Below are 24,119 nucleotides of genomic sequence, written 5' to 3'. Positions count from 1 at the left end.
GCACTTGAGTGCTGTAATACTGCCTTGTTCGCTATGAGAGAAACAGGCCTTTTACCTTTTTTACCTTTGACATGGAGCTAGAAAAGTTCTGATGAAGGTCATCTTTAGAGAATTAAGACTAGAGTTCACTGTTGCATTTATTTTCTAAATCCCACTTCGCCAAGGGCAGTTTTTAATTACTTTTAAAGTTAGCATTGGTAGGTTCAGAAGTTATTTGTCTACTTCATGATTCCAGACATTGTACTGCTAACTGTATTGTGCATGTCCTTCTTGGATACTCTCGGTTATGGTAGAGCTCTTGGTGGATGTTAGGGACTGAGGGCATCAGAAGGCAGAAACGGGCTGGATGTTGGAAAGGATACCAAGAAGGAAATGTGAGCTGTACCATTACCTATCAGTCTGACTGTAAAACCCCCGTACTTTGGGTGGGGTATGACCTCATTTGAGTCTCAGGACAGCTCGTTAAGGTAGGTTTATTGATATATTTATCACAATATTGTAAATCAGGACACTGAAGCACAGAAGATTTTTTAAAGACTTTCTTATTTGGAGAGTTTTTTTTTCATGTCCTGGAGCATCTCTGTATCCAAAGAATGTCTCATCATCCTTTTTCCATGGAAGGATTTTCATTTTGTGTTGTCACTCAGTCCCCACTGACGCCAGCCTAGTCTTTATCAGGAGATGTCTTCGTCAAGACTGTGCTGTTCTCGCAGAAATGTCGGGTGTTCCTTTTAGCCTCCAGGAGGCAAACACAGTTCCTAGTCTTCCCTCTGGGCTTCCTAAACTAGTCTAACCTGTTGGGTCCCCAAAAAGGTTGTCTCTGAGGCTTCCCCACTTTTCTGTGAAAACCACTCCCAAAGGCTGGTATTTCTTTTCCTTTTTAATATTTAATTGCATACCAGCCTCTCAGCAAAGTGTGGTTTTAAAAATAATTTTATTTATGTGTTTTGGGCAGTGCTGTGTCTTCATTGCTCTGCTTGGCTTCAGCAGCTGCGATGTGAGGGCTTCAGGAATTGTGGCTTGCAGACTGTAGAGCGCAGGCTTAGTAGTTGTGGCTCATGGACTTAGTTGCTCCATGCCATGTGGAATACTCCCAGACCAGAGATCGAACCGGTGTCCTCTACATTGCAAGGTGGACTCTTAACCACTGGACCACCAGGGAAGCCCCAAAGCTGTTACTCTTTACTGGAGTTTGCCATTTACTATCATAAAGGAAATTAACCCATATAGTCTGTTCCTGAGACTGTGTTTTCCACCTGTTATCCTGAACCACCTCCAGGAGGGACGCTGAGAAATAAACAGACAGCCTTCACCAAATCAGTCCACAGAGATATTTAAGGAATACCATTGTGTGCTGAGGTGCCTAGTCCCTTTGGGGAGAGTTCAGAGGAGTGGAAAACACGGCAACTCTTGGGAATCAAGCTCGTTGTCTCTTACACTTTCTTCAAAGCTGTCAGTTCAGTGCCACCTTGTGGAGGAACAAAACACTGTCAATTATGACAACTGACCATATTCTTTTAGAAACCAGTGGTTTTCTCTTAATTTGTTTATAGTAATAGATTTTGTGCCTGCAGGATGCTTTGGAGTCATGATTTTAGCGTTTATTTTCCCCTCACTTTAAACCTCTGTTGAGAGGAACCTATTACAGGTGAGCAAGATTATGCTCTGGGAGGTGCTAACTTAGTTCAGGGGCTTTCAAATATCTTTGACCGTGACCTGCCTTAAGAAAGATGTCTTGCCTTGTAACACAGTAATGCATGCATCCGTACAAATGTATTAGTATCTAGTAGAAATGTTTCAGAAAACAATGTTTGCTTGTACTACTCTGATATTTTTTTCCATTTTATATAATGCTGGCCAACATCTACTGGATTGAATTTATGACCCAATGGGGTTTTTCTCTATAGCTGGAAAGTGGCTTCCTTTTTAAACGATTTGTGTTGAGGGAGGATGTGGACCATTTTTAAAGTCTTTATACTAAATTTGTTACAGTATTGCTTCTGTTTTATGTTTTGTTTTTGATTTTTTTTTTGGCCAGGAGGCATGTGGGATCTTAGCTTCCTGACCAGGGATCAAACCCACAACCCCTGCAAACCAGGGAAGTCCTCAAGCCTTCTTTTTACAAAAGAGGAAACTGAGGCCGAGAGGGAGGTGGTGCTTGCTCAGGGTGTTCTGACCTCCAGCATAGCGGGAGCCGCTGTATCCTCTCCAGGGTCAGCCTGCGCACTCATGAGAGCTCTGTGCTCCTATGTGCCCAGATAAACACCCCCGTATCTCCTCATTCTAGATGCGCCTGATGGAGGAAGAGTTACGGGACTACCAGAGAGCTCAGGAAGAAGCGCTCACGAAAAGGCAGCTTCTAGAGCAGACACTCAAGGACCTGGAGTACGAGCTGGAGGCGAAGAGTCACCTCAAGGATGACCGAGGCCGACTCGTCAAGCAGATGGAGGTTTGTGAGCAGCCGGGGTCTGGGGAGACGCGTGTGGGACAGAAGGGAAGCAGCAGCCTTTTTGCGCACACCTCAGCCTTTGGGAAAGTCTTTGGTTTTTTATTCTTTTGCACAGTTAGATGTTTGTAAAGTCATTTCTTTCTTTTGCTGTGCGGGGTCTTCACTGTGGCACGTGGGCTTTTTGGCGGCACGTGGGCTTTTCGGCAGCACATGGGCATGTGGTATTTTAGTTCCCTGACCAGGGATCAAGCCCAAGCAGAGTCTTAACCACTGGACCACCAGCAAAGTCCCTAAAGTCACTTCTTGATTTGAAGAAGAAGCCAGGTAGTTCATAGATTCATAAGACGTCAGTGCTGGAAGGAATGATGGAAATCATTTATTGTAGTCTCATCATTGTCTTGAAGAGGAAGCAAAAGCATCCAGAGGAGATTAGATGAGTTTTCAGAAGGGCACATAGATAGGGCACAACAGATAGTTTGTTGCTTTGGGTAGTACTTCCAACTGCAGAGGAGACAAGGCTGCTGTGAATACGGAGGGGCTCAGCCATGCCTTGGGTCCAAACCGCCCAACACCTGGGGACACCCCCATGTTCCGCTTTTGTTCCCCAGATTCTGGCGCGTTTTCTTACAGAGGGTCCAGCTGTGCCAAAACAAGCAGCAGACTGGCTCAGGCCACTCTTGGATAACCATGTATTCATAGTCCAGGACAGTGCAGACTGGCTCAGGCCACTCTTGGATAACCATGTATTCATAGTCCAGGACAGTCTATCAGAAAGTGCTCAGCTGGGGTGATCTGTTTACAAGATGAAAACACAACACACTAGAAAAATGTGAGTAATAGCATCCAAATTTGAACATTCTACCAAGAAAGACAGGGAGAAACTTAACATCAGTCCCACTGAATTTACAAAATGAATTTACAAGAACAAAACCTACCCCAAACCAGAAATCCCACCCCAAACCCAAACCAGAAACATCCACCCCCTACTCCCACACACAGCCCACATCCCAGTGGAATTTAGAGAGGAAAAGAAACACTTAAAAATCAGCCTCAGACCTATGGAAAAAGTTAACATTGTCAAGGTTTTGATAAAAGTCAGACAGTGCTCAAGGCCAGGAAGAGATAGCTGGAATTTAAAAGCTATGGAATTCCTGATTCTACTTTGCAAATAAATAGAAATAACTTTTAAACCTCCAGGGGACTTAGTAGCAGTTTATATCTAGGAAGTGATGTTTCAACCATTAAAGATTTTATTAGATCAGCCCTTTTGGAGGCTTAGAATTACTTGGTTATGGTTTTATCTTTTTTGTTTTTTTTTTCCAAGATTGCAATATATTTTCCCAATGTCCTGGTTCTAATCTCATTAGTGGAGGTCATTTTAGGCAAACTAAGCTCAACCCAGGTAACTAGGAAGTGATTATTCTGCGGCTCAAACAATCTGGTTAAAAACAAGCTAAAGCTTCATCAGGTAGTGATGTGAAAACCTTTGGTGTAATGACCTGTGGCCTGATCCCCTGAAGTCTCCTGCTGGGTTCTGTATAGTATGAATTGTAGGCAGGGAGAGAACCCTGTGAAGAGGTGCTTTTAGTCAACCATTGAGTCATCAGGTTCTCTCCTAGAATATTCTGACTATAAAAAACATATTCCGTGTACTAACTCAAGGTCTAGAAGCAGTGGCATAGCTAAGCTTCATTTGCCCCTGTGCAGTATTTTAGCTGTTTTTCCATTAAGCATGAATGAACAGCTCTCAAGACCCCACCAATGAGGCACACCAGAGGGTGCTTCCTCCCCTAAGAGGCCGCTGGCAAGATTGTCTTGCCGTGACTAATATCTTGCTTATTCCTTCACTAGCACTTGATAGATTAATTCTTAGACTCAAGAGCTCTCTCATTAATGAGCCTGTAAACTCAGAAACTCAGGTGCCTGTTTTCTCCTGGGAGACAGTTCTTTGGGTTCTCTGTAGGTTTTGCTCACAACAGAGGAGGCATTCACAGACATTGAGTCATTCACAAGAGTTCAGTGAGTTTTATTTTTGGTGCACACGGAGGCTCGTCAGCCAACTTTGACAATCGCAGAGACAATATTTATGTACAGATGCTGCAGGCTCCCATTAAAACTGAAAATGCTGATTGCTTTTAGTGTGCCTGTCCCATGGCTCTGACTTAATCTGGATGTATGGCACACTGCTTGGTGACAGGAGAAATACATGGACCAACCCCATAGCCTCCCATTCTAGTGGGGCGGTTTGTGTTTGAAGCCTCTTTTTTTTTTTTTTGTATACAAAGCTAATTTGAAGTGCTTTTCTCTTAATGTTCAGTGATGTTAAATTAGGAGCCTGCAAGGAAGACAGAAATAACTATTTTTTGTATGATGGGTGGCTTAGCAGAATGGGCCAACACTGTCTTAATGTTACTCTGCTGAGGACCTGGGGACTACACCAGCCTTTATGAGGTTCCTAGAAGGAAAAGGCAGATGCGAAAGCCTGCTTCAGACTCTATTCCTGTGAAGGTCTTGGAAACCCTGAGCAGGAGAGAGGAACAACATTGTCCTGATACATTCAGGGTTTCTGGCATTGTCTCAAAGATGTCCCAGAGAAAGTTGTTGGATATTTTGGTAATAAGCTAGAGAACTGGAAATTAGCTTGGAAATAAACTCACAATTAAGGGAAAAAAGAGAACATTGTCCTGAGTTTACAGTAGTTCGAGAAGAGTGCCTTGGATGGTATCCTGGTTTCCACGTTGTCTTTTAACAGGTAACATATGCTTGTTAGGCTTAGGTAGATCTTTGTAAAATTACCGATTCATAGAGGAAAAAAAAGGCTTGAAGGAAATATAAAATATCCTCAGTGGGGCAATTTTTTTCTCCTTTTATGTGTTTTCTAGATGCACAATAACGTTATAAAAGCAATAAAACAGGTTTTAAAAGATGTACTTTGCACAGTATGAGAAAAAGACACATCATTTTACCAAACTCTAATTCATGGTGCTCAGCTCTGATGTCCCTGTGGTGTTGTGCAAGGCAGGGCAGTCCTTGCTCCTAAAAACTTGGTCAGTGCAAGTTAGGTAGGCTGTGTTTGTAACTTCTTTCTCAGGACAAGGTGTCTCAACTGGAGATGGAGCTGGAAGAAGAAAGAAACAACTCGGATTTGCTGTCTGAGAGGATCACCCGGAGCAGGGAACAGGTACTGTTCTGTTGCTGAGTGCTGTGTGGATCATAAGGAAATGTGAGAGGTTAACCCTGAGGATTTGGCTGGTGGAGGGGGAGCAAGTCCATGGCTTATGGAAATGACGGAAGATGGTGTGAGCCACTACAAGGGAGGTGAAATATATACCATAAAGTGTGTAGAATGAAAGTTTCCAGAGTGGCTATGGAAAACAGTCTCTTAGTCACAACAGGCAAAGTGCTTTTAGAGCTGAGGCTCGAAGAATCATGAGTTCAGCAAGCAATTGTATGAAATTTGGTGGCCACCACTGTATTAGTGCCATTGGAAGTAAATGATATGATGCAGTCTGTTCCTTCAAGAACTTTGCCAGTGAGTTAGTGCATACATCTGTGAGGCATTCATAGCATGGTAACAGTGCCATGCAAGTGAGTGATTTTTGCAGTTTTCAATCGGCAGGAGTTGCATGGATACCTGATCCTTCCAGGAACACTGGGAGGCAGCCAGGGACAGTTCGCAGTTTTCCTCACACTGTAGATAATGGAACTGATTTTCTGAACTACACTTGGTATGATCCCAAGGTTTTTGGGGTTTGTTTCCATTTTTTTAATTAAGGTTCAGAGTGCCTCAGTCATATCCTGGGGATGGGGTGTCACATCAGTAGGAATGGTAGGTCTAGGAGTATGTCATCCCATCATTATTTGTTGTTGGTGGTCAGTCTCTCAATTGTGTCCAGCTCTTTGCGACCCCTGGACTGTAGCATGCCAGGCTTCTCTGTCCTCCACGTCTTCTGAAGTTTGCTCAGATTCATGTCACCAGGCACTTAAAACAGCCTTACAGCCCCCAAATATCAGACAAACTGAACCAGAGGTGGTTGCCTCCCTTGCTCAGCTGGTGGCCCAACCCTAAGGCAGCTCTTCACTCAAATCCATTTATTTTAGCCTCTTCTCTTTCCTCCCAGTATGGTTCACGGAGAATGGAACTGCTCTCTGTGATCTGGTCAAAGTTGAAAGTATTTTCCCTGAGCTGAGAACCTAAAGCAAGCCTGGGGAGGACATAGAGGGAACCTACTTGTTTTATGGAAAAGAGTCCCCGTCCAGCCTCCTGCACTGACCTCATGTAGCTGTGAGGAAGCCCCAGCCTCTCTGAATGAAGCTTCTAAGATCTAGACAAATGAGACTGTTTGTCCAGGAGATTTCTGAAGTCTTTTCTGAATTCTGACATTGAAATTCTGTGAGAGGATTTTATAAAATTAAGTGTCTGGGTCACCTTTTAACTCTTTTCTTCTCTCCCCGGGTGTGTGTTTATGTCCCTGTAAAGTTGGGTTTCACAGATGTCTCTAGTCTTTTTGCAATGTTTGTTGTATTTTCCTCATCATTTTTCTTTGTTCTCACTGCCCTCTCTGGGGTAGGGAGGGTAAAGCCTGGTGTCTGTTAAAGTGGAGAGACTGAGCATTGTGTTCAGACTGATGTAGGAATTACTGAAACAATAAAACAAACCCCTGAGACAAGTGAGGTCTCCTGATGGGAGTTCTCTCCTGGCCTGTGTTGCCTTTGGATTTGTGAGGAAGGGTAGAGAATGGGTTGATCAGAGATACCTGCCTTACAGGAGAGCATTTACTTCTCTCTCAAAGTCAAGGTGAGAATCTGAGGCTTGCTTCTTGCCTCTTAAAGGTCCAAGGAAGGGCTCTGGGTGTAGATGAGGGGGCCTTGATTCTGAAACCATTTCAGTCCACTTAGGTTAAATTCTAGGGATGTGCTCGTGCCTTCTTGCCAGAATTAGAGAAATGGGAAAGTTCTAAACCTAAGACCCCTTCTCCTCCGCCTCCTCAAATGCAGCTCTGTGACAGCTCCTTCACAGGAAGTGTCCCCTAAAGAACAGGAAATGGCGCCTGTCTGTTGTCTCCAGCCTGACTTATAGCATTGGCTCTGGATGCTCCGCAACAGCCCTGCAACAGGAAGGTCTGGGGAACTTTGTTTTGGACCTTGGTCTCCTTAAAATTAAAAAGTCAAAGATTGAACTTCTTCCCTGTACTTAATCTCTGCCTGCTCACAAGAGCCTCTTCTAAATCTTTGCTTCCTCTGAACATCTCCCATTATATTTCCTCATCTTAGTTATAGGGCTTAAGTGGAAAAGCTAGAAAGAGATTTTCCCAGCAATTATAGTGAGTGGCCTACTCCATTTATGTTGTGGCTGTCTGAGCGCAGGTTGGAAAAGAGTTTCCAGACACAGAGCATTTCAGAAGGGAGTGAGTTTATTAAGAACAAAGAGCAGAGATAATAAGGGTGCGCAAGCACAGTGGGCCAACTCCTAACAGGCCAGGGAGAGTGGACGGTGCTGTTAGAGCAGTGTAGCCAGTGTATATAGCCTCAAGACCAGGCATTCCTGCTGGGAGGGTGGTATTAGGTGTTGGTTAAGGTGCCATAGGGCAAGTACTAGGGTGAGCATTTTTGCCTAATTTAGGGTCAGGAAGCCTGCCGGTGATGATCTGGGGGCTTTTGGCAATGGTTACAGATGGGCACAGCCAGGTTCACAGGTGACCTTGGTTCTGGGCTCTGCTTATGTGGCCTTGGGGCAGGACTCCTGATTTTGCAGAATCTTTGATCTGACAGTGACTTCCCAGGTTCATTTCCCCAGGCTTTCTGTGTAATAGAGAGGCAAGGCCCAGAGTTACCTGTGATCTAGCTAGGGCACATGGCTGACTCCCAAGGCAGAGTTCTGTCTAGCAGTGTGGGCAGAATGGGATGGACACCCACTATGTGCATAGCCCTGAGGCCAGGCTCCAGGGTTGTTGAGAGTAGCCTCTATCCTTGAGGTGCTGGGGTTTGAGGGGAGGCATGCCTAAACAATGGGAAATCATCAAGAAAAAGCAGCAGATAACTACATGCCAAGGGAAGGGGTCAGGCAGCTAAGGAGGGAAAGACCATCACAGCACAGGTGACTGTGGGCGTTCTTAGAGGAAGGCTGCCCAAGACCTGGCTTTGAAGATAGGGTAGGTTTTGGACAAACTACCAAAGGAATGGGAAATGAATCCTAGATAGAATGGAGTGGATGAATAAAGATTCAGTGGTAGGATCTGTTTTGAGGGGCACCAAATGGACTGCTGTGTTTGGTTAGGTTTCCAGTTTCCATAAGGCAGGTTAAAGAAGCAGGTTGAAGGATTTGAAAGGAATGCATATCCTGAAGGCAGAGGGGAGCCTTGGAAGGTTGTTGAGCAGAACAGTGAAGCACACAGTGTGTGCTCCAAGCGGATAGATGGGAGGATGGGCAGGAGCCCAGGAACCTGAATGCAGAAGCCTCAACTGGGCTATTCCCAGGGACGGAGGACAGGAAAGGGGGTTGTGAGACCAAACATTCTGTCCTTCTCATCGTTTTGTTTCCAGTTTCTCATGCTTACATCTGATGGTCAGTAAATGCTGCCAACATTATTTGTAAGTTCCCAGGCCTTCTGAAGCCTTCCTTTTCAATACGTGCTCAGGATATTCTTAAAATTGAAGGAAATTTGAATACAATAGTGGGTGCTTTACTGGTTTTTGGTCTGTTTAAATCCAGAAAAATCTCTTTTCCTCTCCTTCCTCCAAAACCTTGTTTCTGTTTATGACATTTTCCATCCTTATTGAGGGTTCTTTGGGTGCTGGGCACTGAGCCTGGGACTTGCATGCTTTCTCTTGTTTTCAGGGCTTACAAGGTTAAGTGGCTGCATAGGGACTCAAGACCTTTAAAAAGGTGTGGAGCCACGACTTGATTTCAGAGCCCACTACCTCCCACCTGTTGCCATCATCCTGGCAATGGGTGGGTGAGGGTAGTATAGAAACACCCCAAATGTTTGGGTCTCTATTCCCAAGTGAAAAATAACGCCATGCTGTCTCTTAATACGAGTGAGGATTTTTGTTCACCTGCTCCTCTCCTGACTCTGCTGTGTCCAGCAGTGAGATGGCCCAGCTTGGTGTTTTAAAGATGACCCAGAGGCTGATGTTCTGGCTCCTCAGGCACTGCTGTGTGGTTCTGGCGGCTGAGTGCAACAGTAAACAATAGAGTGGGGCCTGGATAGAAAGGTGTTCTCTAGGCCTTGGAGGCCAAGATAACCCAGCCTAGTGGAAAGAGCATTTGTTCAACCCAGGTGGCCAGCAGGCAAGAGGAAGAGTATCAGCTCGAGGGCTGCCCTGTTGCCTTGGCAACTGCAGGATAAGTCCTGGTAGATAAAGGCGTGGGCTTCTGCACTCATGTTTGGGAACTGCTCCTGAGTGGCTAGCTTGCACTTGCTTCTCCGTCTGCACCAGAGGGGTGCAGTCACTGGAATATGGCTGGGAAATACGGCTCCTTTGCAGTCAGCGAGTGAAAGATCAGAATGGGATTTCTTTCTTTCTTTTTTTCTTTAGTTAAAATGATCCTGGTCTCAGAACTGCCTCCTATTGTAGAGGCTGCTCAAAAGCCCGCTGTGTACAGTTGCTTAATAATAATTTTCCTTTCTCGTGATTGAGTATCAGTTTTAGTACTAGGTAGAAGTGTGTGTGCACCAAGCCCTTTACAGCCCAAAGGTAAACACAGGTGATGGGGTTAAATATTATTATTAGCCATCATAAATGTCTCTGGCTTTTCATTAACCCAGAAGGCAGCTGCTTCTAATCCTGAGAGCTGGCTCAGGTCACGAGTGCCTCTGACACAAACCCATTGGAATCTGACACTGTTACTTCCGACCAACGTGCTCAGGGTTTAGCTTTCTTCCAGTCCAGCTGTGATAAACTGTTGCCTTCAGCTCCTATTCTGTTTTTGATTTCACTGGAAAGTTTTTGTTCAGTGTATTTAATATGATTGAAGGATAGACAGCACATGAAGCACTAAGCTTATATAGAGAAATGTTTTCCCAGTCTCTGATTCACTTCCCTGTTCCAAAGGAGGAAGCAGGCTAAGTCAGAGGCCATTTCTCTCTCTTTTTTCTTTATCTCTCTTTAATTGTTGCCAGTGTGGGCCTGGGGCTTACCCAGTGACTTAATAGTAAAGCATCTGCCTGCAATGCAGGAGGGGCAAATTTGATCCCTGGATTGGGAAGATCCCCTGGAGAAGGGAATAGCAACCCACTCCAGTATTGTTGCCTGAAAAATTCCATGGACAGAGGAGCCTGGCGGGCTACAGTCCATGGGGCTGCAAAGAGTTGGACATGACTGAGCAAAGAGCACAGTGTGGGTTCAGGGTAGGAAGGACTGATTTAGAATATTCAGGAGTCACAGGTCCTGTCCTGGTGTCACTGCAGTGAGGAGCACGGCCGAAACACTTGTGGTTTATGGTGAAACCTGTCATTGGGAGTGTTGTCTGGACCATCACGAGGTGTTCCTTGTGTAGGGCTCCGCGTGGTATGTTTATTTTAGAGTTTAGCGTCCGGTGCTTCTTTTTGAAGAACTGAAGGAAGCTTATCATGTTTGCCAAAAGCCTTGATTTCCAAAAGATGGAAGGAAAATTGACTGTCTGGTGACAGTAACTGTTTTACAGCCTCAAATCTGTTCTTTCCTACTCTTCACTGTGATTTATTTTGCACTTTTATTTGAATAGCCATCTTTTGAGGGGATGTCTTGGAGTCTGAATAATAGCTATTTTGCTTTTCCTTTGGAGAGTCACATTTCCCTGGGGCGCTCCAGGGAGGTCTTGACCTGTGGGGAACCTCCAGGATGCTGGTTCCCGAGTGCCCATCTGTACCAGGAGGCCTTGTTTCCTGCAGAGTCCAGAATTTCCAGTTAGTAGCACTGAGGGAGCAAGACTTGGGCCAGTGGCTGCTGCTTGAAGTTGTAGCATCTGTCCTGAAGCCCAGCCTGGGCCCGTGCTGTGGACCCCTCAGCAATCTTTCAATCGCTCCTCGGCGCTTCTCTACCTCACACCACACGAGGTGCTTCTTCCTTTTAGGCTCCAAAGGACCCCACCCCACCCTCCAAACTCTTCCTCCTCCTAGATTTTGTCCTTCACTGAGGGACCTGGTCCTATAGGCTTTTAACCCAAAACTGCTCCCACCAGTCCTGAACCTCCCACCTGGGAAATGGGGGTTGTAACGTCTGCCTGTGAGGTCAGGGACTGTCTTTTTGTCATGATGTCCAGCCTGAATGAGCAGATGGACCCACCCCATCATTCCAAGACCACCCCTCCACCCCCCTCCACCAGCTCCCAACCGTGTGTGTTCACAGACACACCTTCCCTCTCACCTTGATAGAGTGAGTCTTTTCTGGGGACACTCCCAAAGGTCTGGAGAGATGGGCTGGCTTTGAGCCAGAGGATGGAGGTGCGGCCTGAGCCACCCAGCACCCCACAGTGGGGTGGGGGCCCCAAACGTGCTTTCAATAGCAGAGGCCAGCTCCAAGGGCCTTACAGGCCATCTTGTTCAGCTTCCGTGGTTAGAAATGTGGAGTCCACATCCCAGAGGTGAGATGACCAAGGTCACATGTCGGTGGATGCAGAGCCAGGAGAGAAGCTGGGCCACTGCAGCCTGTCTGTGTAACCGCTTCCCATTGCAGTCAAAGTTTAACTGTGTCCTCACTGAGGTCCTGGCCTCTGCCCAGCAGGCGTGAACAGAACAGGTTCCCCTAGGAGGCACATCGCGGTCCCGTGGCCCAGCCGTGCTGACGACCTCCGCGGCGGTGTTGGCTGGTTCACAGCCTTGCTGGGGGGCGGGGGTGCTGTGAGGCTGCATCTGTTACCTGCGGACGTGGTGCTCAGAGAGCAATGACAGGAGTCTCCGGGTGTTCTCCACAGCATGTGATTCCCGAGTGCCCTGGGGCCAGGCAGGGGTTGTGGGTCCGAGGGAGGCCTCTACGTGCACTGACTGCTGACCTGTGTGTGGCTGGCATTTTTTCCCCCACTGCATTTGAGGATGCCCTAAGGAGACCAAGTGCCGGGGCTTTAGTTTTATATGAAAGCAGTATCTACACCCTAAGTCCGCTTGAAGCCTTTTCACTGCATTAGTCCAGAGAGCCTGAGCAGGTGGGGCTAGTGGGCTGTGAGTAGGCGCCGCCTGGGTTCTTGCCCTGCTCCTTCTGTTACGCGGATGATGGCAGTGGACCTCCGTGTTCTCTGCTGTAAAGTTCTGAACCCCTGTGACTGAGAAGCCTGCCAGTCAAAAAATGCAAAAAAAAGTCAACTCTCAAGAGTCTTCTCCAACACCACACTTCAAAAGCATCAATTCTTCAGTGCTCAGCTTTCTTTATAGTCAGCCAAACTCTCACATCCATACATGACCACTGGAAAAACCATAGCCTTGACTAGACTGGCCTTTGTTGACAAAGTAATGTCTCTGTTTTTGAATATGCTGTCTAGGTTGGTCATAGCTTTTCTTGCAAGGAGCAAGTGTCTTTTAATTTCATGGCTGCAATCACCATCTGCAGTGATTTTGAAGCCCAGAAAAATAAAGTCTGCCACTGTTTCCATTGTTTCCCCATCTATTTGCCATGAAATAATGGGACCAGATGTCATGATCTTAGTTTTCTGAATGTTGAGTTTTAAACCATCTTTTTCACTCTCCTCTTTCACCCTCATCAAGAGGCTCTTTAGTTCTTCGCTTTCTGCCATAAGGCTGGTGTCATCTGCATATTTGATATTTCTCCTGGCAATCTTGATTCCAGCTTGTGCTTCATCCAGCCCGGCATTTTGCATGATGTACTCTAAATACAAGTTAAATAAGCAGAGTGATAGTACAGCCTTCATGTACTCCTTTCCTGATTTGGAACCAGTCTGTTGTTTAATGTCCATTTTTAACTGTTGCTTCTTGACTTGCATACAGATTTCTCAGGAGGCAGGTCAGGTAGTCTGATACTCCCAGATTTGAAGAATTTTCCACAGTTTGTTGTGATCTACACAGTCAAAGGCTTTGGTGTAGTCAAGAAAGCAGAAGTAGATGTTATTCTGGAACCCTCTTGCTTTTTTGATGATCCAGTAGATGTTACCAATTTGATCTCTGGTTCCTCTGCCTTTTCTAAACCCAGCTTGAACATCTGGAAGTTGACGATTCATGTACTGTTGAAGCCTGGCTTGGAGGATTTTGAGCATTATTTTGCTAGCATGTGAGATGAGTGCACTTGTGTGGTAGTTTGAACATTCTTTGGCATTGCCCTTCTTTGGGATTGGAATGAAAACTGACATTTTCTGGTCCTGTGGCCTCTGCTGAGTTTTCCAAATTTGCTGGCATATTGAGTGCAGCACTTTCACAGCATCATCTTTTAAGATTTGAAATAACTCAACTGGAATTCCATCACCTCCACTGGCTTTGTTTGTAGTGATGCTTCCTAAGGCCCACTTGACTTTGCATTCCAGGATGTCTGGCTTTAGGTAAGTGATCACACCATCGTGATTATCTGGGTCATGAAGATCTTTTTTGTATAGTTCTTCTGTGTATTCTTGCCACCTCTTTTTAATGTCTTCTGCTTCTGATAGGTCTATACCATTTCTTTCCTTTATCGTGCCCATCTTTGCATGAAGTGTTCCCTTTGTATTTCTGATTTTCTTGAAGAGATCTCTAGTCTTTCCCATTCTATTGTTTTCCTTTATTTCTTTGCATTGATCACTGAGGAAGGCTTTCTTATCTCTCCTTGCTGTTCTTTGGAACTCTGCATTCAAATGGGTTTATCTTTCCTTTTCTCCTTTGCCTTGAACCTAAAGGCAAAGAAGGAACAGTTATATTTTCCTGGGTCACTTTCTTAGTTCTCTGGACTTTTCCATTCCGCCCTCTGCTGGATGGTCCTGGGAAAAGGATGTGGGGCCTCTGCTTCTGAAGAGCATTTTTCACCGTTGCTGAAGCCATTCTGCGGGTGGGGCATGGAGATACCCACAGGCAGGCAATGGGATTTCTTTCCAGATGCTGCTCAGCGAGGTTCATTTCCTATTAATATAGGAGAAATCCTAGGGAAGGCCTAGCCTTTGCCAGGGCACCTGGAGTGTTCTTGCTGACTTCTGATCCTGGTGTAAGAAGGGAGGAATCTTGCAGTGTCTGAGACATGCTGGCTATGGAAGCCTCTGCCGAAGCTTGAACTTGTAATGCAGCAGTCAGGAGCTCAGGGCGATCCTGGCTCCCCGTTACTGGTTGTGTTGATCCCTGGCAAGCTGGGTGACTGACTTGCCTCAGTTTGCCTGGGATCCCCCCAGTTTTAGCATTCAAAGTCACATGTCCTGAGCATATCCTCAGTCCTGGGCAAGCTGGGGCCATGGGTCACCATCCAAGTTGGTTAGCTTCTCCAAGCCCTGGAGTCCTGAGCAGAGATGCTAGTATGTACATCGTAGGGTTGTGGCGGGAATATCATAGGATAAGTGCGCTTGGAGTGCCGAGCAGGGGTAGCAGCTCTCAAGGGCTGCTGTAACCAAGTACTGTAAAGTAGGTGGCCTGGAGCAACCAAAATGTGTTTTCTTAAGTTCTAGAAGCCAGAAGTCTGAGGCCATATGCCCTCTGCACCTGTAGGTGAGCGCTTCCTTCCTTCTGGTAGTTTGCGGATGATCGTTGGTGCTCCTTGACTTGTAGACGCCTCACTCCAATCCTCCATCTTCATATGGCATTCTCCCTGTGTCTCTGTCTTACCTCTGTGCATGTCTGTCTCTGCATTCAAATTTCCCCTTTTAGCAAGGACGTGGGTTGTACTTGATTAGACGTCACCCTAATGACCTCAGTTTTTAACTTGATTACTTCTGTGAAGATCGTACTTCTAAGGTCACATCTGAGGTTCTTGGGGTTAGGACTTTAATATGTCTTTTTTGGCGGGGACACAATTCAACCCATAATGGCAGAGTTAACTGTAACTATTATTGTTATTTGTATCATTGTCATTGCAATCATTGAGAACTCAAGAATATCTAAGAAACAGCTCTAGTATTCAAGAGGAGAAGACAGGGCCCCCGTCATGAAAATGAGCTGACCTAGTTGTTGGAATTCATACCTGGGAACCATTTCAGCACAAAGGCTATAGGAACCACCCTGCTGACCTCTGGGCTTTTGGTCTCTGTGGTGTAGATGGAGCAGATGCGGAACGAGCTACTTCAGGAGCGAGCCATGAAGCAAGACTTGGAGTGTGACAAGATTTCTCTGGAGAGACAGGTGAGGGCAGCTGGCCCCATGAGCCCCCTGACGCTCCTCGTGGCTTTGAACTAGAGCCCCATGGTTGAGCCTTCTTTGCACAGCAGGCCCAAGAACTCTGGAGCATAACTCATCTGAGAGGTAGAGGTTTTTCTAAGGCCTCTTTCCAGAAGGGTTATTCCCAATAATTTTAAATGTGCTTGTAAGTTTAGCAGCTGCAGAGAAGTAGAATTGCAAGTGTTGTTTTCTAGATGCTAAAGAAGACTAAATCAAATGAAAAGAGAAAAATACAGTGTTGAGACTTCCCTGGCAGTCCAGTGGCTAAGATGCCTCACTCCCAATGCAAGGGCCCCAGGTTCGATCCCTGGTTAGGGAACTGGATCCTGTATGCTGGAACTAAGAGTTTGCATGCCACAACTAAAGATCAAAGATCCTGCGTGCTGCAACTAAACTAAGACCTGTCGCAGCCAAATTAATTTTAAAAGCCAAAAAACAAAAACCAGTGTCCTTTTGTTTTTTGTCCAGAAAACAAAAACCACGTCCAGTGCACGTGTTGGTAACAGATCTTACATGAGTCATTGTATCTTTAACATGCCATTCATGTAAGTTCTTCACTGAATATGACATACGGTATTTCTGAAGGAGCCTATTTCTCTTGTCCCACACCAGTAGGTTTATAAAAGGCCAAGGTCAGGATCATTTGTCTGTTATCCAGGAGTCTTAGGACATGCCAGAGATTTCACTCAGTTTATAAGGAATGTGATAGAACCTCTTCTTTCAGCTTGTCAGGACACGAGTGCAAATCTTTTTCCTGGAAACATGCCCAGGTCTCCCAGTGCCACCCATCTGAAGATGGAAAGCAGGCTTACCCCAGTCACTGACCACACTGGCCCGCCCTCTGCTCTGCACAGAGGGTGTGGTAGACACAGCCCCTCATGGTCTCCCTGTCTGATTCCAGAACAAGGACTTAAAGAGCCGGATTATCCACCTGGAAGGTTCCTACAGGTCCAGCAAAGAGGGCCTGGTGGTGCAGATGGAGGCCAGGATCGCAGAGCTGGAGGACCGTCTGGAGAGTGAGGAGAGGTGAGCAGCTCCAGTCCTGGTGCACAGGCCCTGCTGGGCACTGGGCATCACGTTACAGGGTGCTTTTACCCCTGTGTCTATGCCCATCCTCCTAAGCCTGTGAGGAAGGCAGGGCAAATACAACCGTGCTGGAAAATAGTTTCCGTTTTGTAGATGAGAAAATTGAGCCCCACCAAGTAAGTAACTTGAGGAAGGTAGCCTGGAAGGATATTGTTGCAGCAGAACTAAGACTTGGGACCCCCACTGCTCAACTCTTAGTTGTTCCTTTCGCCACACCTTAAATAGGGCAGGCTGCCTCATAAGTTAATGAGTTTGAGCTGAATCAGATGAGAGGGGGGCTGACTATGCTCTAGGGGCTGGGTGTATTCAAGCAGAGGCCAAGTGGCCATCTGTCAGAGATGGACACATGGGTGGAAGGGCCACGGGAATGACCATACCCTTTCCTGCCCCATGATTATCTGCAGCTTGTCCTTGGACCACCGCCCAAGGGCCAGCTCCTCAACTCTTATTAATGGCCCCTCACCTTCCTGGAAGTTGTGTGTGTGTCTCTGTGTGTATGTGTGGAGAGCACTTTACATTATCCATTTTCAGTAAGACTTTAGGGACTGGGTCAGGGCAGTAAACCCCAAACATTGATAGCCTGGCAGTCTGTGAATCTCTGCCTTACCAAGTGAAGCCTGGTACTGGGAGAACTCAGGGCAGGTCTGACCCCAGCTCAGCCTCTCTCGGGCTCTGCAGCCCCAGGCAAAGTCAGTCCCCTTCTCAGAGCCCGTTTCCTCATCTGTCCACTGAGCAGCGCTTTCCTCCTGTACAGCTGTGTGTCTCCCTGACCCCAAGCCCACGTCTACCAGGCAGCCCGGGGCTGGCTGCCTGTGGGACTGAGACGAGACTGTCTTCTGTTCTGCCCTTCCAGGGACCGGGCCAGCCTCCAACTGAGCAACCGCCGGCTGGAGCGGAAGGTGAAGGAGCTGGTGATGCAGGTGGATGATGAGCACCTGTCGCTGACTGATCAGAAGGACCAGGTGGGGGACCCTCTGCGAGTTCTTTTGAGATTTAGTGTGGGCTGGGGAAGCCAGACGGAGGGGAGGGCTTGGAGGATGGACAAGCGGCGAAGTTGAGTGGACTGAGTCTTCTCTTTCCACTCCGCCCCTTACGGCATGGAATGGGGCCTTTGGAGCCCACTTCAGCAAACTTCAGACCCTGAACTTGGCTTTGAAAAAGTGGGATTTTCTGTCTTAGAGTCTTACCTCCACTTTCGGCATGAGGCCTGTTTCCCACTTTGCCGTATCTTGTTGCTTGAAGAGAAGGGGTCTGGACCACTGGCCTTTTCTTGCTGCACTGGGCGACCCACCAGCTCACAGCCTGCCCTTCCCCCCACTCTGCCCCCCCACCCCACTCCCACAGTTGAGCTTGCGCTTGAAGGCAATGAAGCGACAAGTAGAGGAGGCCGAGGAGGAAATCGACAGGCTGGAAAGTTCTAAGAAGAAGCTGCAGAGGGAGCTGGAGGAGCAGATGGACGTGAATGAGCAGCTGCAGGGCCAGCTCAACTCCATGAAGAAGGACTTAAGGTGGGCAAGTGTGTAGACGCCCCCAGGGGCTGTGACAGCCCCGATGTTTGAGGAGAGCACGATGCTTTCAGAGCCTTTCCTGTTGTCTCTAGCCACCGTGGCCACTTTGGGGTCATCCTGTCCTAGAGATGACAGTGGCTGTATCTACTCCATTCACCCCATGTGCTCAGTAGGTATCACATGTGTCAGCCTCATGTGATGTCATCTGGGCAGTGTCATCCCTATGACACTGCCCAGTGTCAGCAGGGCAGGTATTATCCTTGTCGTCCGAAAGGGGAAACTGAGGCTCAGAGCAGGTCAGACCGGCTCACACCACCCTGTAGAGAGGAGTTCCTGGGCCAGCCCTTAGGTTGCCTGGGTTAGGGAGAAAGGAGATGAAGTTGTGGGTTCCTGTTCTCAGGAGAACTAGGATAGCCCACACCTGGTTTCTGCAAAGAGCTGCTCTCTCAAGCTCCCTGGGCACAGCAGAAAGATAGGGGATTAATGGGGGTGGGGGAACATTGCATTCCTTACCTCAGGGTCACAGCTTAGGGCATTGGAGTGAGGGGTGAGTTTATCTTCATCCTTGTTCATAAAGCTGGGCTTTTCCTGGAGGCTGATGGTGACTGGAGGCTTCTTGCCAGCTGCCCAGGCACTTCTCTCATAAATGCACAGAAGAGCCTGTTGAGAATCCTGTAAACATGGCATGTCTATCGAGAATCCAGCCCCAGGTTGGCATTAGGAGGCAATATATAAGGGGGCACCAAATATCTTAATCAAAATGCAGTATTAAAAAAATTAGTGCAAACCACCCGTGGTGCACAGGATGATAAAATTTCACATTAAGATGGGATTTACAGCAGGACCCTGCCAAGCCATGTGGGAGCTTGAGGCAGGAGGGAAAATCAGGACTACTGACCTTGATCCAGCCCTGCCCAGCTCTCCATCAGCAACAGCCTCCCGTGCTACCAGGTGGGCAGTTTGCTCCCTGTTGCTGTACATGCTCCTGTGCCACCCACTGGGGTGGAGAGACAGGCACCTTGAACCCCTTCACCTCTAGATCTGAAGTGAGCCTCAGTCCAGGGCCAGAAACATGCCCCCTGTTGTTTTACAGACTTAAGAAGCTGCCAAGCAAAGTGCTGGATGATGTGGACGACGACGACGACCTCAGCACGGATGGGGGGAGCCTCTATGAGGCGCCACTGAGCTACACCTTCCCCAAGGACAGCACCGTCATCAGCCAGATCTGAGCCCACTTCCAGGGGCTGCAGTGGGAGGCGTGAGAGGGGGGCGCCATCGCCTCCTCTTTGCAGACCAGGCATCTCCTCTTGACGTCACGTCCTCCTAGGATCTCTATGGTAGCACAGCTCTGGTGGCTTGGGCAGCAGCTCTTGCGGGGTATGTGTTGCGATGCCTGCGGCCTTGGCAGGATGGAGCCCCACTCTGCACAGCTGTCTGCTGCACCATCTGCATTGCTGATCCTCCCCCACGTCCCCCTGTCAAGAGAAAGGGTCCAAAGGCTGGTTCCTATGCAATAGCCCTGGTGCGGGGGAGGGGATGATGTGTAGACTGTACATATTTTAAATCAGACCTTCTCCTAGACTGCTGCTGTTCCATTTTGGAATGTTGCAGAGGCTTCATGGGGTGGCTTGCTTGTAAAGTTCACATGTGTCTATTGAGTATTATTTTTTAAAATACAAAGCTACTAGATTTTTAAATATGGAGCCAGAGGCAAGAAGGAGAAGGTAGAATAAAGACCACTCTGGACCTCAGAGTTGGAGAAAGGAATTGTTGAGGGGATGAGGGACAGTTAATCCTGAGAAAAGAAGCTCAGGTGGTCTTAGTGAAGAACTCCCTGAAGGAAGGAGGGGAGGGTAAGTCTGAGGTCACTTGTATCTATGGTCCTTGGTTGCTTATTTTATCTAGAATTTTGTTATGATTTCTGAACCACACTGAGTCGATTCTGGTCACTAATTGCAATTTCTTTTGTGCAGGTAGAGTGGGGAGACTTGTATGTAAGGTTTTTACACAAATGATGTGGTATCTGGAGGCTGGAGCCTTCCTCTCATTTCTTGTTGGTTCCTTCCTTCCCCTTCCCAGAGCAGGTCTGTAATCTATACTCTTGGGGCCCCTGGACAAGTTGTGGTGGGTGGGCACTAGGGGGGTTTGGGGAGCAGGATCACAGACTTAGACTTGAGGAAGAGGCAGGTGATGTGCAGGCTGGTGATGGGGAAGGAGGAAAGGAGGGGAGATGAGCAGGTATGTGGTGTAGGTAGGAAGGAGGAGGAGAAGTTCTTGAAAGCTGGGGGATGTGTAGAGAAGAGGCGGGTTGAGCAGGATCCCAGGTTTATGTCAGGAGAGGAAGAGAAGAAGCAGAAGTCAGAGAAATGTCTGTACAAACTGGAAGAATCCTTCTCACTTCTGGGACAAGGGATAGGAGCCAACCTAAGCAGGAGTAACTGGGACTGGGTGAGGTCTGGGCAAGGCCAGGTCCCTGGGATGGAATTTTAGGAAGGCACTGGGAGCCTGCAGGGATCTGGTACTTCCTCCCGGGCTTCCTGTGGCGGTCCCCAGGTGCACCCAGCGACCAGGTCCAGTCACAGCTGGTCAGGCCCATGGCCAGGGAGGGAACCCTGCAAGTTGTATGCTTGTGAGTGTTCGGCTGCCTCACAGTGTCTTGACGCATCCTGGAACGTGAGAAGCCTGTGGCCCTGGCACACCCTGACAGGTGCCTGGGGGGCAGGAGGGAGCAAGGGGATCTCAGTGCCCTACCTACCCCAGGTCACAGAGCCAACCCATCGGGATTCAGAGTGGTCACCCCCATTCACGGGTAGGTGTCGTCAGCCCCCGTGGGTGAGGCCCCCAGAGCAGAAGTGCGAAGCCTGTCTCTGCCTCTGCCTCTGCTTACTTATTTAGAGTATGGAGACATACGTCCCTTTAACCATTCATTCATTTAGCAAATACTTATTGGACATCCATGATACCCCAGCCTCCGGCACTGGGAACACAGCAGGGAATACAGAGGCTCACAGTCCCTAACCTTCCTGGAGCGCTGTCAGGGGAGAGGGTGACAGACAGCAGCCGCACTGATGAACACAGGCAGAGCCTCTCCGGACGCATCCCAGAGCCCCTCCATCCTCTGGGGGACGCAGCGAGCCTGTGGTTGGTGGACTGGCTCACGAACCCGGAGCAGTCCTCCGACTCTCGCACGTCGTGAGTTCCCCGCTGCTTCCACCACCGTTAGGCATTTGCCAAGAAGCCTGCCCAGCAGTTTCCACCCCTCATTCCTGTGGATTGGAGATGGAAAAGGTTGGGGCCCAAGAACCTTGGGAGTGCGTCAGCTTGTGTCTTGGTTTGTGAGGAAGTTACTGCCTCTCGTTCTGGCCAGGCCCTTCCGGTAGCCACAAGGCAGTCTGCAAGAAGCACACTGTCTGTGAAAAGAGAACAGAGTTCACCATTCGGAAGTCCTGCATCTTTACCCTAGAGGTGAGACATTACCCATGTCGACCCACTCGCCCTTCTGCACTGTAACAGGGCTGGCAGTGAGCCGGATGCATGCAGTGTGCTGAGCTGGAAGGAACACCAGCCTCGGAGCTGAGATAGATGTCTTTAAGTCCTGGCTCATCTTAGCCCAGCGACCTTGATGGGATGACCTTGAGAGACGTGTTCAGAGCAACAAACTATGCGGGATGAATTGAGGACCAGGGCTCCAGGTCCTTGCCAACTCTGACGTGCTATCGTTCTTTGATTTTATGTACACATATATAATTTTTCTGTTTGTTAAGAACTAACTCAAGAATATTTCCTTTAGTTAGTTTAAAAAGAAAAAAATATTTTATTTAATAAACAAGTTTGTGGCCAAATGCTGTGCTGAGGAGACAATCATCTTATACCTTTATAATTTTTCTTCCTGCTTCTGAGTGTCATCCGACGATGCCGATAGGCTTATTGTGTTGGGTTTCTGCTTGCGGGTCTGGTTTGATTGCCTTGGTTTGTCACATGGAGGAAATTATCTTGGCAGCTGCCTCCTGTAAGTGAACTCCTGGAGAAAGTGAGTTTGTCTTTCAATAAACGATATCACCCAACAGGAGTCTTGACTCTCCCGTTATTTCAACTCCCTTGTTTTCTCCAGATCTTGGCTCCCTGTCTGCCAAGAAACAGCCCAGCTGAATGGCTGGAAAGTACTCAAGGTAGAGGAACTTGGGGCATTCCAGGCTGGGAGTTGGGTGGGAGGGGGTGAGGGGGGAACACAGAGGATTAAATGTACCCGGATTGTTTTGACGGTCTGAGAAATCCAGACGGCCCATTTCCAGAAAATGGCAAAAGGGGAAAGTGTGCTGATGACTGAGAATGAGCAGGCACCCGCGGTTTACTCCTTGTTCCTGAACTGTGGTGGGTTCTCCTGCGATCGCTGTGTGTACATCACCTCGTTTGATCTACAGCAGGCTTACAGCCCTCTTATATGAAACAGAAGTCACTTCTGTGTGGAGGGACCTACACTGCTGCTCCTCGGCTCTCAGAGCTGTGCTCTGCCCTGCCCTCTGGAGGCCGAGCCCTGCAGGCCCGGGGCTCCCCCTCCCCCACCCCCCGGGGTCAGCTGGGGGGAGCAAGTGAAGGTCAGTATTGGTCTGCTCGTCACTCCCTCCTCCGTGCAGCATTTCCGGCTGTGGTGCCTGTCGGGTGGCTGTACCTCCCCCAGTTCCCAAAGTGATCAGGGCTGCCCGCTGCTGTTCCTCTGGGCCCTTCAGCAGGCCTGGCGGGTTCTCCTGGCACTGCTTCCCCCGGGGGAGTTTCTTCAATAAACCCTTTGTGCCGCCACAGGCAACTGCTGCTCCCTGCCCAAAGCTGTGCCCACTGCCCCCTCAGCACCCCCAGTGATGCCTGCCCATCCACCTGAAGCGCTTGACTCTGTTCTGACTAAACAGAGCATCTCAGATATTAATGGGGATTTCTAATTTTAAAAAGTCCTTGAAGTTTTTGCATAAACTGTTTGCTTTTTTTTTAAGCATCAGAATTACTGGGGTTTAATTTTGTCATTTACAGATGGGTAAAAAGACCCTTTTGGCACTACTTGCTTTTGAAACTGTAATCTCTTTGGCCTCTCTGCTAGGGTCCTCCTGGTGGGAATAAGAGACCCTGAGAGGTTACCTGTTAGGTTTGACCTGTGGGAGGGCTGTGTGTGACTCAGGACCTCAGAGCCAAAGAGAGTAAGTCCTTTTGGGCTTGCAGCTCCTTCCCCCACATTCTCAACATTCCTTCTTTGAACTTGTGGATGGCTACAGCGGTTCTGTCTTTAGGAAGAAGGTCATCAACCAGAAAGCTTTCTGCTCTAAACTTTCAAAGGACAGGAGAAAATGCCTCGACAGCAGGTTCCTATCAGCAGCCAAACAGCCCCAAGTCCAGAAATTCCAGGGTTGGTGGAGGGATCAGCAGACGTGGTCTGCTCTCAGACCTGCACTGAAAATCACGGTGGGCATGCATGTGTATGACCTGAGGCCGGCCTGTCTCATTGGCAGAACACGAGCTGAGTGTGTGCCCTGTGCTGGGTTTGTTAAAGCTGGACAGACTGGCAGTGCCCTTCCAAGAGACATTCAACAAGAATACCTATTCTATTTCTTCTTAAATTGAAGAAAGTAGGGAAAACCATTAGACCATTCAGGTATGACCTAAATCAAATCCCTTATGATTATACAGTGGAAGTGAGAAATAGATTTAAGGGACTAGATCTGATAGACAGAGTGCCTGATGAACTATGGACAAAGGTTCATGACATTGTACAGGAGACAGGGATCAAGACCATCTCCAAGAAAAAGACATGCGAAAAAGCAAAATGGCTGTCTGAGG

General features: G+C 47.9%; 1 protein-coding gene across 2 annotated transcripts in view; it reads left to right on the top strand.

Annotated features, from left to right (window-relative positions):
- CGNL1 (cingulin like 1) overlaps positions 1–22,365 on the top strand; it is a 169,572-nt gene extending 147,207 nt beyond the window's left edge. For both annotated transcript variants that reach the window (XM_061431170.1, XM_061431171.1), the window contains 7 exons: positions 2,288–2,449; positions 5,541–5,630; positions 15,583–15,666; positions 16,604–16,728; positions 17,642–17,750; positions 18,133–18,296; positions 19,390–22,365. In XM_061431170.1, the coding sequence (XP_061287154.1) occupies positions 2,288–2,449; positions 5,541–5,630; positions 15,583–15,666; positions 16,604–16,728; positions 17,642–17,750; positions 18,133–18,296; positions 19,390–19,525 (870 nt within the window). In that variant the 3' untranslated portion in view covers positions 19,526–22,365. The remainder of the gene's footprint in view (positions 1–2,287; positions 2,450–5,540; positions 5,631–15,582; positions 15,667–16,603; positions 16,729–17,641; positions 17,751–18,132; positions 18,297–19,389) is intronic.
- Positions 22,366–24,119: the final 1,754 nt, after the last annotated feature.

Source organism: Bos javanicus, chromosome 10 (genome assembly GCF_032452875.1).
Source record: "Bos javanicus breed banteng chromosome 10, ARS-OSU_banteng_1.0, whole genome shotgun sequence".
Taxonomy (NCBI): Eukaryota; Metazoa; Chordata; class Mammalia; order Artiodactyla; family Bovidae; genus Bos; species Bos javanicus.
Note: the sequence above shows the minus strand (reverse complement) of the source record. Positions and strands in the feature narration are given on the sequence as shown.